The 18,894-nt window shown below is 45.1% G+C and overlaps 1 protein-coding gene across 1 annotated transcript in view; it reads left to right on the forward strand.

The window, feature by feature from the left end:
- The first annotated feature begins 805 nt into the window (after window positions 1–805).
- zgc:136858 (uncharacterized protein LOC678543 homolog) overlaps window positions 806–18,894 on the forward strand; it is a 42,648-nt gene continuing 24,559 nt past the window's right edge. Inside the window, 6 exon segments of the mRNA XM_034176137.1 lie at window positions 806–874; window positions 5,744–5,836; window positions 5,980–6,094; window position 6,275; window positions 9,666–9,839; window positions 15,961–16,072. Of these exon segments, the coding sequence (XP_034032028.1) occupies window positions 5,764–5,836; window positions 5,980–6,094; window position 6,275; window positions 9,666–9,839; window positions 15,961–16,072 (475 nt within the window). The 5' untranslated portion in view covers window positions 806–874; window positions 5,744–5,763.

An 18,894-nucleotide genomic window follows, 5' to 3' on the forward strand; every position in this document is an offset into this window, starting at 1 on the left:
GTGTCTGGCACTCCAGCTGTCTTCATCCTTCTACTTCAGCCCTGCTTCAGCACCGTGTCCTACTGGCCCTTGGACTTTTTATGTACCCCATGTCTAACACCCTACTTGCCAGATCACTAACACTTTTAAAATAATTTGACTAAAACTGTGCTGGATTTGCAGTAAAGGTAGAAGGTTATTACAGTTTAAACCGTAGGCCTTTTGCACTTTGAAAGGAACTGCGTAAGTTACATCTTATAGACTTCAGCAAATGGTGCTTAAATTAAGTGACATAAAAAGCAGATAACAATACAGAATGAAACTCTGGAATCTAGTTGTATGTTTCTTCGAGAGGCTGCAAACAGGGGTTGGTGGGAGTTTGTTCCATTTAACTGGAGCAAATAAATCTGTAAAATGGTTGAAAAGAGCATCTGCCTTCAAATTTCAGAAACCACTGCAAGTGTGAAGCAGCTGGGACACCAACTGGATTTGAGTAAGGTAAGGTTCTATTAAAAATTCCCTATTCAATTTAGTGTGAAATTATTGAGCTCCATACAAGTTACACAGTGTGTGGTTAACATTTAAACCATCTAGCCTAAATAAATGCATTTCCACTGATGAACACAAAGCTCAGTTTAGAGGCTTGAAATAGTTAAGCATGTGTTAATTGGTCTGAGTAAAAACAGACACCCCTACAATTTTCATTTTACTTGTTAAGAGTTTATTTTGGATCATAAGTAATAGTGAGTTATGTGTAATCCCTACACTGTCCAGTAGATGGCGTGTGGCGCGAGTGATATAGAATAGCTGAGGCATCACAGAGGAAGAACAATCCTAATGGTTAAGTAAAACTAAACTTAGCTGAACGTATGTTCTCTATTCTCATTTGTCACAGGTTGGTAAACACTAATTCACGGAGTGAATGTATATTTTCTGAGACTTTAGATGCTGAGGATAACACTGTCTAGTGCGAGTCCAGGAGAAACGTAGTTTGTGCAAGTTTTTTTTCGAGTTCATTGCCAATGTGTTTGAAGCTAACCTGCTAAGCTAATGGTGTGTAAGGGAAATGCAACGTGGATAGAAACGTATCCAAATCAATTTTGGTACAAGGGACCAGTGAGTACAATGTTTTACTACATTCATGAAACGTTTTTCATGCAATATGCAAATTACTGGACCTTATTCACATTTGTGAATATTAAGGGTTTCTTATCAGGTACCAGTAGTGCAATTGTAAACCTGTATTAGATACATTCGCCCTATTGACATTTCAAATCCCGCAAAACTTCGGAGAGGTCGCTGCACTGCGAGATCTCAGTAACAGTGAGAACTGCATTGAGACGCTCTGATCGGGCTGCACTTTAACCGCTGCACACGGACAACACCATTAACATCGCAACATAAAACTATTTTTATATTGTGCCTAAAACTCTTATGAATATACGAGGGCTGTCAATAAAGTAACGGTCCTTTTTATTTTTTCAAAAACTATATGGATTTCATTCATATGTTTTTACGTCAGACATGCTTGAACCCTCGTGCGCATGCGTGAGTTTTTCCACGCCTGTCGGTGACGTCATTCGCCTGTGAGCACTCCTTGTGGGAGGAGTCGTCCAGCCCCTCGTCAGAATTCCTTTGTCTGAGAAGTTGCTGAGAGACTGGCGCGTTGTTTGATCAAAATTTTTTCTAAACCTGTGAGACACATCGAAGTGGACACGGTTCGAAAAATTAAGCTGGTTTTCAGTGAAAATTTTAACGGCTGATGAGAGATTTTGAGGTGAGACTGTCGCTTTAAGGACTTTTCACGGTGCGAGACGTCGCGCAGCGCTCTCAGGCGGCGTCATCAGCCTGTTCAAGCTGAAAACCTCCACATTTCAGGCTCTATTGATCCAGGACGTCGTGAGAGAACAGAGAAGTTTCAGAAGAAGTCGGTTTCAGCATTTTATCCGGATATTCCACTGTTAAAGGAGATTTTTTTAATGAAAGACGTGCGGACGGGTCCGCGCGTCGGGACGCAGCCGCCGCGACGCTCCGCCACAGGAAAAACACCTCTGTTGAAAGCCTTAAGGACAAGTTGGAACATGTCCTGCCTGTTAAACAATTTCTCATATACTCACTCCACTGAAAGCCATCAAAAGCCGCCTGGATTTTACAAATGGTTATCAACACGGAGGTGTTTTTCCTGTGCTGCCGCACCGCGTCGGCTGCGTCCCGACGCGCGGATCCGTCCGCACGTCTTTCATTAAAAAAATCTCCTTTAACAGTGGAATATCCGGATAAAATGCTGAAACCGACTTCTTCTGAAACTTCTCTGTTCTCTCACGACGTCCTGGATCAACAGAGCCTGAAATGTGGAGGTTTTCAGCTTGAACAGGCTGATGACGCCGCCTGAGAGCGCTGCGCGACGTCTCGCACCGTGAAAAGTCCTTAAAGCGACAGAATCACCTCAAAATCTCTCATCAGCCGTTAAAATTTTCACTGAAAACCAGCTTAATTTTTCGAACCGTGTCCACTTCGATGTGTCTCACAGGTTTAGAAAAAATTTTGATCAAACAACGCGCCAGTCTCTCAGCAACTTCTCAGACAAGGAATTCCGACGAGGGGCTGGACGACTCCTCCACAAGGAGTGCTCACAGGCGAATGACGTCACCGACAGGCGTGGAAAAACTCACGCATGCGCATGAGGGTTCAAGCATGTCTGACGTAAAAACATATGAATGAAATCCATATAGTTTTTGAAAAAAATAAAAAGGACCGTTACTTTATTGACAGCCCTCGTATTCTCTGGGTTTATAGATGTTGTTATTGTATTTATTTTATGTAAACATGCGAGAATCACAGGCTGTCTCTCCGTTATTTTCAGTGGGAGCTGCTGAGAGCGCCGCTCGCCTCCTGATCATGTCGTTCTGGGGGAAGTGAAGCTTGCTCTTTAACGTCTTTATTATTGTTCTTTACAACACTGTTTGTCCTCTTTGTTCCAGACTAATATATATGTCTGAAATTCGGTTTGCGTTTATTAAATTCCATGCATATTAAACATAGACACGGATTATTTGTTATAATTATTTTAGCAAGTTTTCAGGGTATCATGTATGCAGTCTCTTATTAACGTGACGAAAAGCATAAAAATTACATTTTTGTAGTATAATATTCATTTACAGTTGTCATGTGGATTCTCTGTGTTGTTTGACTGCAGCGACTCTCTTGCGCGCAAGGGATTATGGGATACGTCAATAGGGCAAATGACAGAGGTGGACCACGTGTTAACCATAGTTAGTTCAGAATGTTAAAATAATTTAAGTTAAAAACATTTAAATAGAGATAAGTAGTGTGATTCATTTGATTGAAGGTAATAATTAAAAAGGTTAAAAAGCATAGATAGGTTTAATACATCCATCCATCCATTTTCTTCCGCTTTATCCGGAGTCGGGTCGCGGGGGTAGCAGCTCAAGCAAAGCCGCCCAGACCTCCCGATCCACACACACCTCCCCCAGTTCCTTCGGGGAACCCCAAGGCGTTCCCAAGCCAACTGAGAGACGTAGTCCCTCCAGCGTGTCCTGGGTCTTCCCCGGGGCCTCCTCCCAATGGGACGTGTCCGGAACACCTCTCCAGCGAGGCGTCCAGGGGGCATCCGGAAAAAATGCCAGAGCCACCTCAACTGACTCCTTTCGACGTGGAGGAGCAGCGGCTCGACTCCGAGCTCCTCACCCTATCTCTAAGGGAGCGCCCAGCCACCCTGCAGAGGAAACTCATCTCAGCCGCTTGTACTCGTGATCTCGTTCTTTCGGTCATGAGCCAAATCTCATGACCATAGGTGAGGATCGGAACGTAGTTTGATCGGTAAATTGAGAGCTTTGCCCCCCTACTCAGCTCTCTCTTCACCACGACGGTCCGATACAGTGACCGCACCACTGCAGATGCTGCACCGATCCATCTATCAATCTCACGCTCCATCCGTCCCTCAAACGTGAACAAGACCCCGAGATACTTAAACTCCTCCACTTGAGGCAAGGACACTCCACCGACCTGAAGAGGGCAAAGCACCTTTTTCCGGTCAAGAACCATGGCCTCGGATTTGGAGGTGCTGATTTTCATCCCAGACGCTTCACACTCGGCTGCAAACCACCCCAGTGCACGCTGAAGGTCCTGATTTGACAAAGCCAACAGAACCACATCGTCCGCAAACAGCAGAGACGAGATTCTGTGGTTCCCAAACCAGACCCCTTCTACACCCTGGCTGCGCCTAGAAATTCTGTCCATAAAAATAATGAACAGAACCGGTGACAAAGGGCAGCCCTGGCGGAGGCCAACGGCACTGGAAACAGGTTTGACTTACTACCGGCAATGCGAACCAAGCTCCTGCTGCGGTCGTACAGGGACCGGATTGCCCTTAGCAAAGGACCCCGGACCCCGTACTCCCGGAGCACTCCCCACAGGGTGCCTCGAGGGACACGGTCGAACGCCTTCTCCAGATCCACAAAACACACGTGGACTGGTTGGGCGAACTCCCATGAACCCTCGAGCACCTGATGGAGCGTGTAGAGCTGGTCCAGTGTGCCGCGACCAGGACGAAAACCACACTGCTTCTCCTGAATCCGAGGTTCGACCATCGGTCGAATTCTCCTCTCCAGTACTCTGGAATAGACCTTACTGGGGAGGCTGAGGAGTGTGATCCGCCTATAGTTGGAACACACCCTCCGGTCCCCCTTCTTAAACAGAGGGACCACCACCCCGGTCTGCCAATCCAGAGCCACTGTCCCCGATTGCCACGCGATGTTGCAGAGGCGTGTCAGCCAAGACAGTCCCACAACATCCAGAGACTTAAGGTACTCAGGACGGGCTTCATCCACCCCAGGAGCCTTGCCACCGAGGAGCTTTCTAACCACCTCGGTGACTTCGGCCTGTGTAATGGATGAGTCCGCCTCTGAGTCCCCAGTCTCTGCTTCCTCTTCGGAAGACGTGACGATGGGATTGAAGAGATCCTCGAAGTACTCCTTCCACCGCCCAACAACATCCCCAGTCAGGGTCAACAGCTCCCCACCCGCACCGTAAACAGTGCTGGTGGAGAGCTGCTTCCGCCTCCTTAGGCGTCGGACGGTTTGCCAGAATCTCTTCGAGGCCGACCGATAATCCTCCTCCATAGCCTCCCCGAACTCCTCCCAGATCCGGGTTTTTGCCTCTGCGACCGCACGGGCTGCGGCATGCTTGGCCTGCGGCATGCTTGGCCTGCCGGTACCTGTCAGCTGCCTCTGGGGTCCCACCTACCAACAAAGATAAGTAGGACTCCTTCTTCAGCTTGACGGCATCCCTTACTTCCGGTGTCCACCACCGGGTTCGGGGATTGCCGCCGGGTTTAATACATTTTTTAAAAATGTGATTTAAAACATATTTCATTGTATTTTTAAAGAATTGTAAAACTTGTAAAATCATATTGTGAATTATGACTAGTATAGCTCACTAAGTTATGGCCACATGGACTTTTGTGACTTGTCAAGGCCATTTTGTTCTTATTTGGATGACTGTTGAATGTAAAAAAAAAAAAAAAACAGAGGGAAGAACAATCCTAACGGTGAAGTAAATGCAGCTAAATGAATGTTCTCTCTCTATTCTCATTTGTCACAGAGTTAACATAGGCAAGCTGGTTACTTCACGCATATACAGATGCCCTCTGAACCCTAGAGGAGCAAACATCAGCCTTTGAGAGAACAACACTGTGTTTGTGATGTGGATTATTAATTTGAAAAGACTTTACTATTGTTTTCAGGCTTAAGGTGTGCACAGAGAATGCTGAAGAGAGTGTTTTCAATTATTCCAAGAAATGGAGTTTCAACATTACAGGCCAGATCATGCACAAATGGTAAATGCATCTATTCAATAAATATAAGAGCAACCAAAGTATCATCGTCACTGCATACAGGATGTGATAATGATACAAGAATATAATATTGCTCTTGATTTATGAATGTATGGCCATCTCTGTTCACTGTGATTTCTTCTCAGACAGATTTTTCAAAATTCATCCATCTGTATCCCAGGCACTGGCAGTAAACAAACCAGTGGTGGCACTAGAGAGCACAATTATCACACACGGCATGCCTTATCCACACAATCTGAGGTATATATTACAACACAGGGTCATAAAACGAAGGTTACGTATCTAACCACAGTTCTATGAATCCCGGATGACCGGCAGAGGGTGGTGCTGAAAGCACTGAATGATCCCTTTGTGCATGCGCAGTTTGAGTAATAATACCAAAATAGTCACATCTGTGACACCACTGATGACCAATCACAGTGTATATAAGCATACGTCATCTGAGGCTCTGTTCCTACATCATCCGGGATCCATAGAACTGTGGTTACATACGTAACCTTCGTTCCATTTCATCCCTCCTGACCGCCAGAGGGCAGTGCTGAAAGCACTGAATGACTAATACCAATACACCACTCCCCTGGAGCAGGCGCCTGACAAGAGAGTGCGTTCGCAGCTCGGTTCTGCTCTCTTTGTAGACACTCCGCCCGTAGAGTGGACAGACGAGGAAAGGCCCATTCCAGCAGATCCCTGGAGACTTAGAAGACGAGCCGATCTGGTGCCCCCCTGATGGTTGATGTGGTAGACAACCAAGGTGTTGTCCGATCGTACCAGAACATGTCTCCCCTCCAGGTGGGGAAGAAAGTGCCTCAGATCCAAATGTACTGCCCGTAGCTCCAGCACATTGATATGTCTCAAGCGATCCCTTCGGCTCCAGAGCCCATGAACCGCTCTGTGCTGCCAGACCACACTCCATCCCGTGGAACTGGCATCTGTGGTCACCACCTCACTGCGGCACACCACTAGCCCCAATGGGACGCCCCTGGACAAATAAGCCCTGGTCCTCCAGGGAGCCAAGGCCTGGAGGCACAACCATGTCACCGTGAGCTTGCGATGTCTGTGCAGTCGGGGGTCCAGATGAAAGCTGTTGAGCCACCTCTGCACAGGGCGTCAGTTTGCCAAGAAGTTGCAGGAAGGCGATGTATGGAAACTGCCTGCCTAGCTTGAACCGACCTGACCAACTGGAGGATATCGTCTATCTTGCGGATGGATGGACGAGCCTCAGTGGAAGTTGAATCCAAGGCCACCCCGAGAAAAACAGTGGTCTGAGAAGGAGTAAGGCAACTCTTATCCAGGTTGACCTTGAGACCCAACTGGGATGCGTGAGCAAGCAGCCGATGCACAACCCGAGATGCACGCGCCCGAGATGGGGCACACAGAAGCCAATCATCGAGATACGGCAGAATCTGCGTTCCGCATGCTTTCAGCGGGGCGAGAGTTGCCATTACACATCGAGTAAACACCCTTGGCGAAATGGAGAGGCCAAACGGGAGTACCCGAAACTGCCAATGACGACCTTGATAGGCAAACCTCAGAAAGCGGCGGTGGTCTGCCGCAATAGGTACATGAAAGTAGGCATTGGTCAGATCCATTGATGTAAACCACTCTCCCCTTGCCACAGACTGAAGGACCTCCGCCGTGGTCAACATGTGAAACGGCAGCACCTTCAAATTACGATGGAGTCCCCGCAGATCTAAAATGGGACAAAACCCGCCAGTCTTTTTTGATATGAGGAAATATGTTGAATAGTAGCCTCTGGGTCGCTGCAGAGGATCCACCACCTCGATAGCACCCTTGGCCAAGAGGGCAGAGAGCTCCTGGTCTAGTGCTTGGGCTTTCACTGGGTTGGCAATCAAAGCCACCTTGACCTGGTCCAAGAAGTGTGGCTGGCGCCGGAATTGCAACTTGTAGCCATGGGTCAAAGTAGCAGCCACCCACAGATCCACAGTGTGAGCAGCCCAGTAGTCGAGCTGCTGATGGGAAAACCATCCGACTGCCGGCCCGGTGGCCTCACCTCCCCTCTCCACGACCCCTAGGGGCCCTGGGGGTTGGCCGCCACCATCCGAAGCTCGGGCCTGCCTGGTTGAGAGCCCCACTGATAACCCTCAGATCAGTATCGAGGCGGGGGTGGCTGCACCTCATGGCCAACAGACGAACGCCTCGAACGCTGCGGGACACAGTTCTGTTGAGGCCAGAGCGATGGTGCCTAGTCTGCTGTGCCTGGATGGTCCGCCCCAGGGCAGCCTGGCCAAACAGCTCACCTGGCTGCACTGGAACACCACGGAGGGTCCTCCGACATGCCTCAGTCAGGGTAGACTGCGCCAGCCAAACCTGCGGACGAGCCTCCTCTGCCACTGGAATATCTAACTGCAGGAGATTAAAGGCCCTACGCTTAATATCCTGCACAGCGGCATCGCTCAACTCACTGACTACACTTTGAGATGAGCCGAACGAACCAGTTTCAGAAGCAAGAGACAACCGAGTCTCTGCTTCCGCCCCAAAATGAGAGACCGAGGTGGCGAGAGACAATACATCCTCCTCCACCGCCAACTCAGGCATAGGTGGAGAAAGCCCCTGTCTCAGGCAAGGGAGCTTCCAGCTGCCGGGCTTGAAACAATGACTTCATCTCAGCCATTTCTGCAGACAGGTGCTCCAACCTTGTGGCAAGGCCTTGATCGGTTTTGCCCCATTTCTTAGGAGGAGCTGCGGTAGCAGTGACCTCACTCCAACGCTTTGAACGCCTGGGTGCAGTCACCTGCACCGAAAGCAGGAGCTGGTTGGCCTCTTGTTGAGGGTGCACCTGTGCCAGCCGAGCCACTCTCACAGCACAAGGCATGTAACTGCAATTCATACAGGGACGTCCAGACAGCACCTCCGTCAGGTGGTCAAGCCCAAGACAAGCTGGGCACAGGTCATGACCGTCATCAGCTCGGAGTGCGAGTCCACGAGCAGCACAGCAGTGGGAGCTGTCCATAAGCCCGACCGCTCATCAGGCAAATCCACACAACTAGCAGTCTACAGAATATATGCCAGCACAGAGAGAGGGGGCATGAATGCTGCCGTCACCAGTAATAGCAAAACAGGAGACCAACTCCGTTAGCTGTGACAAAATGCAGGCCAAAAAAACTGGGATAGGGGAGCGCACACGCCGCCGTCACCAGAAGTAGCCAAAGACGCAACCCAAAAAAAGGCTAACACAGTCAGCTATCAATGTAAACTGGCTCAAAATCGGGAGAGGGGGCGCTCGTGCTGCTGTCACAGGTAGAAGCAAAAACTAAACAACAAAAGGACCAAAGGCTAACCCAGGTAGCTTGAAACAATATATGTATGTCCGTGTACATGCGCAATACCGGGAGAGGGGGCGAAAATGCTGCCGTCACCGGTAATGGCGAATAAAAGAGACACTTACTGCAGTAACAAGAACCGTCGCAGCTCCAGGAGGGCGAAAAACGCTGCTCCTGCCAAAAGGAAAGGCGAAAGGGCATCCAACGATGGCAAAACCACAATAAATATCCAGCACAAAATGGCGGACACCAACAGTAGTGAACCGTGCACGAGAAGAAAAAAAGGAACACAGCTTTGGATGACGTATGCTTATATACACTGTGATTGGTCATCCGTGGTGTCAGGTGTGACTATTTCGGTATTATTACTCGAACTGCGCATGCGCGAAGGGATCATTCAGTGCTTTCAGTACCGCCCTCTGGTGGTCAGGAGGGATGAAATGGAACTATGTTTTAACAGGGCTGGCACATTGCAGTGTCAGTGGTTTGATGTGTATGCTGTTAATAAACCTGGTTATGTCTGAATCTAGCACTGCAAAGAAGTGGAGAACATTGTGCGAGCTGAAGGAGCAACTCCAGCCACTATTGGAGTGATTCAAGGCAAAGTCCATGTTGGCCTATCATTAGAGGACCTTAAACACTTAGCCCAGTGCAACAGCTCTGTCAAGGTGTCCCGATGTGATCTGCCTTATGTTATTAGCAAAGTGAGAGTTCATGTCATTAATGCACATATCAAATTATACACTGTCAACTACGGTGCATCCAGAAAGTATTTACAGCGCTTCATTTTTTCCACATTTTGTTATGTTACAGCAGTGTACCAAATGGATGAAATTCATTTCTTTCCTCATAATTCTACACACAATACCCCATAATGATAATGTGAAATTTTTATTTTTTTATTTTTTTTTAGATTTTTGCAAATTTATAAAATAAAAAAACAACTAAGAAATCTCATGTACATAAGTATTCACAGCCTTTGCCATGAAGCTCAAAATTCCATGAGAAACAAAATTCTGATGAGACAAAGATTGAACTCTTTGGTGTCAATCCCAGTCATCATGTTTGGAGGAAACCAGGTACCATCCCTACAGTGATGCATGGTGGTGGCAGCATCATACCTTATCATATCATATCTTTCAGCAGGACAAAGACCATAAGCACACAGCCAAGATAATTAACATCTCTGAAGGGATCTGAAAATGGCTGTGCATCGACGCTCCCCATCCAACCTTATGGAGCTTGATTGGTGCTACAAAGAGGAATAGGCAAAACTGCCCAAAGATGGGTACACCAAGCTTGTGGCATCATATTCAAGAAGACCTGAAGCTGTAATTGCTGCCAAAGGTGCATCAACAAAGTATTGAGCAACCCTCTATTAACCCTCTGGGGCCAACGCTGTCATATACGACGGCTGGGACCAACCTTTACTAAATTATAAATAACTTTTTAGTGATATGAGATAGAAACTTCCTTTTTTTTTTGTTGAAAAGTTAACTCCGCAGACTTTCGATCCACCGTCGGCCATCTTTGTAGCTGTGTGATGACGTGCGGAATGTGAGTGTCCAGTTGGAATTGGTTCACTGTCACATGGTGTTCCAAAATCCAATCGCAGGGCAGATTTACCTCACGTGATAAACCAAAGATCATTTTCAGGAGTGATATCTTACTAGTTGGCCAGTTTGAATAGCCACCTAACTTTTCCTTTGCGCCCTGCGCCATTACGCACAGCGAAAGTGAAAGCAGACGGAGAGCCTCGCATGACAATCTCACGTGCTCAAACAAAGGTTGTGTAACTATCAGGATTGCTCCACTAGTTTGCATTTGAATGTTACTGGATTACTCTGTGGCTCTCTCCCTCTGGCGTAAAGCACTGTTTACCATATCAATAAGGTGAGGGACGGGGCTGCTCCTCAGACTGCAAGGAGCCAAAGTGTGAAATGAAAGCTGCTTGCAGAGTCAGACATAAGACTCCAAAACACAGTAGAAATAGAAATTTGTGATGTGACCTTTGTGTAATAGCAGACAGAAATTGCTTTGAGTTGAAAACAAACAAAACACATAGACCATTTTGTATATTGTTCAAAATGTGCATTTTTGTTTATTGTTTGAACTTTTTTGTTGTCCAGTCTTTCACACAGACCTCAGATTACCTTTATAAAGTGTCAAAACAGTTGTTTATTAAATCAAATCAATTTTATTTTTATAACGCCAAATCACAACAAACAGTTGCCCAAGGCGAGAAAGAAACACTCAGTGCATCATGGGAACCCCCAGCAGTCTAAGTCTATAGCAGCATAACTAAGGGATGGTTCAGGGTCACCTGATCCAGCCCTAACTATAAGCTTTAGCAAAAAGGAAAGTTTTAAGCCTAATCTTAAAAGTAGAGAGGGTGTCTGTCTCCCTGATCCGAATTGGGAGCTGGTTCCACAGGAGAGGAGCCTGAAAGCTGAAGGCTCTGCCTCCTTTTCTACTCTTAAAAACCCTTGGAACTACAAGTAAGCCTGCAGTCTGAGAGCAAAGTGCTCTATTGGGGTGATATGGTACTATGAGGTCCCTAAGATAAGGGTCCCTAAGATAAGATGGGACCTGATGATTCAAAACCTTATAAGTAAGAAGAAGAATTTTAAATTCTATTCTAAAATTAACAGGAAGCCAATGAAGAGAGGCCAGTATGGGTGAAATATGCTCTCCTAGTCCCCGTCAGTACTCTAGCTGCAGCATTTTTAATTAACTGAAGGCTTTTCAAGGAACTTTTAGGACAACCTGATAATAATGAATTACAATAGTCCAGCCTAGAGGAAATAAATGCATGAATTAGTTTTTCAGCATCACTCTGAGACAAGACCTTTCTAATTTTAGAGATATTGCACAAATGCAAGAAAGCAGTCCTACATATTTGCTTAATATGCGCATTGAAGGACATATCCTGATCAAAAATGACTCCAAGATTTCTCACAGTATTACTAGAGGTCAGGGTAATGCCATCCAGAGTAAGGATCTGGTTAGACACCATGTTCTAAGATTTGTGGGGCCAAGTACAGTAACTTCAGTTTTATCTGAATTTAAAAGCAGGAAATTAGAGGTCATCCATATCTTTATGTCTGTAAGGCATTCCTGCAGTTTAATAATTGGTGTGTGTCCTCTGGCTTCATGGATAAATAAAGCTGGGTATCATCTGCGTAACAATGAAATTTAAGCAATGCTTTCTAATAATACTGCCTAAGGGAAGCATGTATAAAGTGAATAAATTGGTCCTAGCACAGAACCTTGTGGAACTCCATAATTAACTTTAGTCTGTGAAGAAGACTCCCCATTTACATGAACAAATTGTAATCTATTAGATAAATATGATTTAAACCACCGCAGCGCAGTGCCTTTAATACCTATGGCATGCTCTAATCTCTGTAATAAAATTTTATGGTCAACAGTATCAAAAGCAGCACTGAGGTCTAACAGGACAAGCACAGAGATGAGTCCACTGTCTGAGGCCATAAGAAGATCATTTGTAACCTTCACTAATGCTGTTTCTGTACTATGATGAATTCTAAAACCTGACTGAAACTCTTCAAATAGACCATTCCTCTGCAGATGATCAGTTAGCTGTTTTACAACTACCCTTTCAAGAATTTTTGAGAGAAAAAGAAGGTTGGAGATTGGCCTATAATTAGCTAAGATAGCTGAGTCAAGTGATGGCTTTTTAACTAATGGTTTAATTACTGCCACCTTAAAAGCCTGTGGTACATAGTCAACTAATAAAGATAGATTGATCATATTTAAGATTGAAGCATTAATTAATGGTAGGGCTTCCTTGAGCAGCCTGGTAGGAATGGGTCTAATAGACATGATGGTTTGGAGGAAGTAACTAATGAAAATAACTCAGAACAATCGGAGAGAAAGAGTCTAACCAAATACCAGCATTACTGAAAGCACCCAAAGATAACGATATGTCTTTGGGATGGTTATGAATAATTTTTTCTCTAATAGTTAAAATTTTATTAGCAAAGAAAGTCATGAAGTCATTACTAGTTAAGTTAAAGGAGTACTCGGCTCAATAGAGCTCTGACTCTTTGTCAGCCTGGCTACAGTGCTGAAAAGAAACCTGGGGTTGTTCTTATTTTCTTCAATTAGTGATGAGTAGTAAGATGTCCTAGCTTTACGGAGGGCTTTTTATAGAGCAACAGACTCTTTTTCCAGGCTAAGTGACGATCTTCTAAATTAGACGCCATTTCCTCTCCAACTTATGGGTTATCTGCTTTAAGCTGCGAGTTTGTGAGTTATACCACGGAGTCAGGCACTTCTGATTTAAGGCTCTCTTTTTCAGAGGAGCTACAGCATCCAAAGTTGTGCTCAATGAGGATGTAAAACTATTGACGAGATAATCTATCTCACTCACAGAGTTTAGGTAGCTACTCTGCACTGTGTTGGTATATGGCATTGGAGAACATAACAAAGAAGGAATCATATCCTTAAACCTAGTTACAGCGCTTTCCGAAAGACTTCTACTGTAATGAAACTTATTCCCCACTGCTGGGTAGTCCATTAAAGTAAATGTTATTAAGAAATGATCAGACAGAAGGGGGATTTCAGGGAATACTGTTAAGTCTTCAATTTCCATACCATAAGTCAGAACAAGATCTAAAGTATGGTTAAAGTGGTGGGTGGACTCATTCACATTTTGAGCGAAGCCAGTTGAGTCTAATAATAGATTAAATGCAGTGTTGAGGCTGTCATTCTCAGCATCTATGTGGATGTTAAAATCGCCCACTATAATTATCTGAGCTAAGGACTAAGTCAGACAAAAGGTCTGAAAATTCACAGAGAAACTCACAGTAACGACCAGGTGGACGATAGATAACAACAAATAAAACTGGTTTTTGGGACATCCAATTTGGATGGACAAGACTAAGAGTCAAGCTTTCAAATGAATTAAAGCTCTGTCTGGGTTTTTGATTAATTAATAAGCTGGAGTGGAAGATTGCTGCTAATCCTCCCTCTCGGCCTGTGCTACGAGCATTCTGACAGTGTGACTCAGAGGTGTTGACTCATTTAAACTAACATATTCATCCTGCTGTAACCAGGTTTCTGTAAGGCAGAATAAATCAATATGTTGATCAATTATTATATCATCTACTAACAGGGACTTAGAAGAGAGAGACCTAATGTTTAATAAACCACATTTAACTGTTTTAGTCTGTCGTGCAGTTGAAGGTGCTATATTATTTTTTCTTTTTGAATTTTTATGCTTAAATAGATTTTTACTGGTTGTTGGTGGTCTGGGAGCAAGCACCGTCTCTACGGGGATGGGGTATTGGGGGGATGGCAGGGGGAGAGAAACTGCAGAGAGGTGTGTAAGACTACAACTCTGCTTCCTGGTCCCAACCCTGGCCCAGAGAAAACTACAGAGTCCGACATTGTTTTTGCAAAGTTACACACCGATTCAATGTTAATTTTAGTGACCTCCGATTTTCGTAACTGGGTGTCATTACTGCCGACGCGAATTACAATCTTACCAAATTTACGCTTAGCCTTAGCCAGCAGTTTCAAATTTCCTTCAGTGTCGCCTGCTCTGGCCCCCGGAAGACAATTGACTATGGTTGCTGGTGTCGCTAACTTCACATTTCTCAAAACAGTGTCGCCAATAACCAGAGTTTGTTCCTCGGCGGGTGTGTCACCAAGTGGGGAAAAATGGTTAGAGATGTGAACGGGTTGGTGGTGTACAGGGGGCTTCTGTTTAGGACTACGCTTCCTCCTCACAGTCACCCAGCTGGCCTGCTTTCCTGGCTGCTCGGGATCTGCTGGGGGACAGCTAACGGTGGCTAAGCTACCTTGGTCCGCACCAACTACAGGGGCCTGGCTAGCTGTAGGATTTTCCAAGGTGTGGAGCCGAATCTCCAATTCGCCCAGCCTGGCCTCCAAAGCTACGAATAAGCTACACTTATTACAAGTACCATTACTGCTAAAGGAGGCCGAGGAATAACTAAACATTTCACACCCAGAGCAGAAAAATGCGGGAGAGACAAGAGAAGCTGCCATTCTAAACCAGCTAAGAGCTAGTAGCTGCGCTAAGCTAGCGGATTCCTAAAAACACACAAAGTGAATAATGTGTAAATAATTTAGAGGTGATTCAGCAGAGGGAGTGCTTTAGTTAAGGCACGTGAAGATTACACTGTGAAACAAATCGTTGTCTAGTTATTTAGATCAATCTAACTACGCAGATTAAACAGCTAACATACAGCAAAGCACCGCTGCGCTCCGGAACAGGAAGTGATACAATACCGCAGTGAGAGCCAACCACCAGTAGAGGCAAGCATTATAGTTTGCTGTGTGTTTTGAATAAATGTGTGTGGAAAATTATTTTCCACTTTATTTTTTCCCTTTCTTATTTCTGATTGTAAACCTTTATTACACTTATAAAACACAACAAAAGCATATATATTTTGAAAGATCAGGTTGTCCTGGAAAAAAAAGAGACATAAAACTTGATTGTGGGATGCAGGGAGAGCTGTTAATAGCAATAATAAAACTTTTATGCCAGGCGAGTGAACTGTCCAAAAAATGCCCTCGGACCCCAGAGGGTTAATAAATTTGCAAAGAATAAAAAAAAAAATAAAAAAAATTTTATGTCATGTTGGGGAGTGGTGAACAGAATTTTGAGGGAAAAAAATGTATTAACTCCATTTTGGAATATGGCTGTAACATAAAATGTTGAAAAAAATGAAGTGCTGTGAATACTTTCCAGATGCACAGCATACTGTAGTTGTACTTGCAGCTTGTAGTGCTTTGCATGTTGTGTTTGTATCTACAGTACTTTTGTTTCCACAGGGTCTCTCTGGGGGTACAACTGTGTCAGCTACGATGATTGCTGCGCACAGAACTGGTATCCCTGTCTTTGTCACGGGAGGAATTGGAGGAGTCCACAGAGATGGAGAAAACAGTAGGTTTATTTGCACATCACATTGTTTACACATTTTTATGTACAGCTTTTAAAAACAGTTATTTTCAACATGTCCTCAAAATATAGCTTTACTGAGGCTATTGGAGCAGGGTAGCTGAGGTGTAACATGACCAAATAATCAAGGTAAGGGTTAAAGGTTGGGCTGATAAGACTGACAAGAACAGTAATGATGTGAGGCTGAGATATGGGCAGTGACGGGAGTTAACAAGACATTGGTATAGATGTGTTGGGCAAAGTAGGGCAAAATACAGAATGAGAGAATCAGCAGCGCAAGAAAAATAGAAATATTGTCTACAAAGTCAGTTCAATTCCATTTTTTTACAACCCCAATTCCACTGAAGTTGGGATGTTGTGTAAAATGTAAATAAAAACAGAATACAATAATTTGCAAATCCTCTTCAACTTATATTCAATTGAATACACCACAAATACAAGATATTTAATGTTCAAACTGATAAGCTTTATTGTTTTTGTGCAAATATTTGCTCATTTTGAAATGGATGCCTGCAACACGTTTCAAAAAAGCTGGGACAGTGGTATGTTTACCACTGTGTTACATCACTTTTCCTTCTAACAACACTCATTAAGCATTTGGGAACTGAGGACACTAATTGTTGAAGCTTTGTAGGTGGAATTCTTTCCCATTCTTGGTTGATGTGTGACTTCAGTTGTTCAACAGTCCAGGGTCTCCGTTGTATTTTGCGCTTCATAATGCGCCACACATTTTCAATGGGCGACAGGTCTGGACTGCAGGCAGGCCAGTCTAGTACCCGCACTCTTTTACTACGAAGCCATGCTGTTGTAACACGTGCAGAATGTGGCTTGGCATTGTCTTGCTGAAATAAGCAGGGACGTCCCTGAAAAAGATATTGCTTGGATGGCAGCATGTGTTGCGGACTGGATGTACCTTTCAGCACTGATGGTGCCATCATAGATGTGTAAGTTGCCCATGCCATGGGCACTAACACATCCCCATACCATCACAGATGCTGGCTTTTGAACTTTGCACTGGTAACAATCTGGATGGTCTTTTTCCTCTTCTGTCAGGAGGACACAACATCCATGATTTCCAAAAACAATTTGAAATGTGGACCCATCAAATCATAGCACACTTTTCCACTTTGGGTCTGTCCATTTCAAGTGAGCTCCAAAGAAGGCGGCGGCATTTCTGGATGTTGCTGATGCTTGGCTTTCGCTTTGCATGGTAGAGTTTTAACTTGCACTTGTAGATGTAGCGACAAACTTTGTTAACTGACAATGGTTTTCTGAAATGTTTCTGAGCCCATGCGGTAAGATTCTTTACACAAGGGATCAAAGGTCACTGGCATTCAATGTTGGTTTTCGGCCTTCTCGCTTATGTGTAGAAAGTTTTCCAGATTCTCTGAATCTTCTGTTTATATTATGGACTGTAGATGATGGAATCCCTAAATTCCTTGCAATTGAACATTGAAAAACATTGTTCTTAAATTGTTGGACTATTGTTTTCACGCAGTTGTTCACAAAGTGGTGATCCTCACCCCATCTTTGGTTGTGAATGGCTGAGCCTGTTGGGATGCTCCTTTTATACTCAATCATGACGCTCACAATTAGTGTCCTCAGTTCCCAAATGCTTATTGAGTGTTGTTAGAAGGAAAGGTGATGTAACACAGTAGTAAACATACCACTGCCCCAACTTTTTTGAAACGTGTTGCAGGCAAATACTGGAAAGAATAAAAGAAGAGATGTGACAGTGAGACACCTGGATTATCTGTAATGGTAAGATAAAAACTGTTCACTCTGGCTCAAACCGAAAATGTTTGTACCACACAGTCATGGTACGCTGCGCTCTGATGGCAACATGTAATGAATTTTTTTTTTTTTCTTTTTCTGTTAAAGATTGGAGTGTGTAATTACATTTTTTTATTTATTAATTTTATTAATCAAAGCACAGATTGTTACACCTCGGTAGCCGAGACTCCATGTGAAAACTAAATATTACAATATGTAATTTTGTATAGCAGGGTGAAAAGAAGGGTCTTTCACTTCTTTTCACCGCCTCAGGAGGCGGAAGCAGCTCTCCACCAGCACTGTTTACGGTGCGGGTGGGGAGCTGTTGACCCTGACTGGGAATGTTGTCGGGCGGTGGAAGGAGTACTTCGAGGATCTCCTCAATCCCATCGTCACGTCTTCCGAAGAGGAAGCAGAGACTGGGGCCTCAGAGACGGACTCATCCATTACCCAGGCCGAAGTCACCGAGGTGGTTAGAAAGCTCCTTGGTGGCAAGGCTCCTGGAGTGGATGAAATCCGTCCTGAGTACCTTAAGTCTCTGGATGTTGTGGGGCTGTCTTGGCTGACACGCCTCTGCAACATCGCTTGGCGATCGGGGACAGTGCCTCTGGATTGGTAGACCTGGGTGGTAGTCCCTCTGTTTAAGAAGGGGGACCGGAGGGTGTGTTCCAACTATAGGGGGATCACACTCCTCAGCCTCCCCGGTAAGGTCTATTCCAGAGTACTGGAGAGGAGAATTCGACCGATGGTTGAACCTCGGATTCAGGAGGAGCAGTGTGGTTTTCGTCCTGGTCGCGGCACACTGGACCAGCTCTACACGCTCCATCGGGTGCTCGAGGGTTCATGGGAGTTTGCCCAACCAGTCCACATGTGTTTTGTGGATCTGGAGAAGGCATTCGACCGTGTCCCTCGGGGCACCCTGTGGGGAGTGCTCCGGGAGTACGGGGTCCGGGGTCCTTTGCTAAGCGCTATCCGGTCCCTGTACCACCGGATAGCAGGAGCTTGGTTCGCATTGCCGGTAGTAAGTCAAACCT

Source organism: Thalassophryne amazonica, chromosome 8 (genome assembly GCF_902500255.1).
Source record: "Thalassophryne amazonica chromosome 8, fThaAma1.1, whole genome shotgun sequence".
NCBI classification, from domain to species: Eukaryota; Metazoa; Chordata; class Actinopteri; order Batrachoidiformes; family Batrachoididae; genus Thalassophryne; species Thalassophryne amazonica.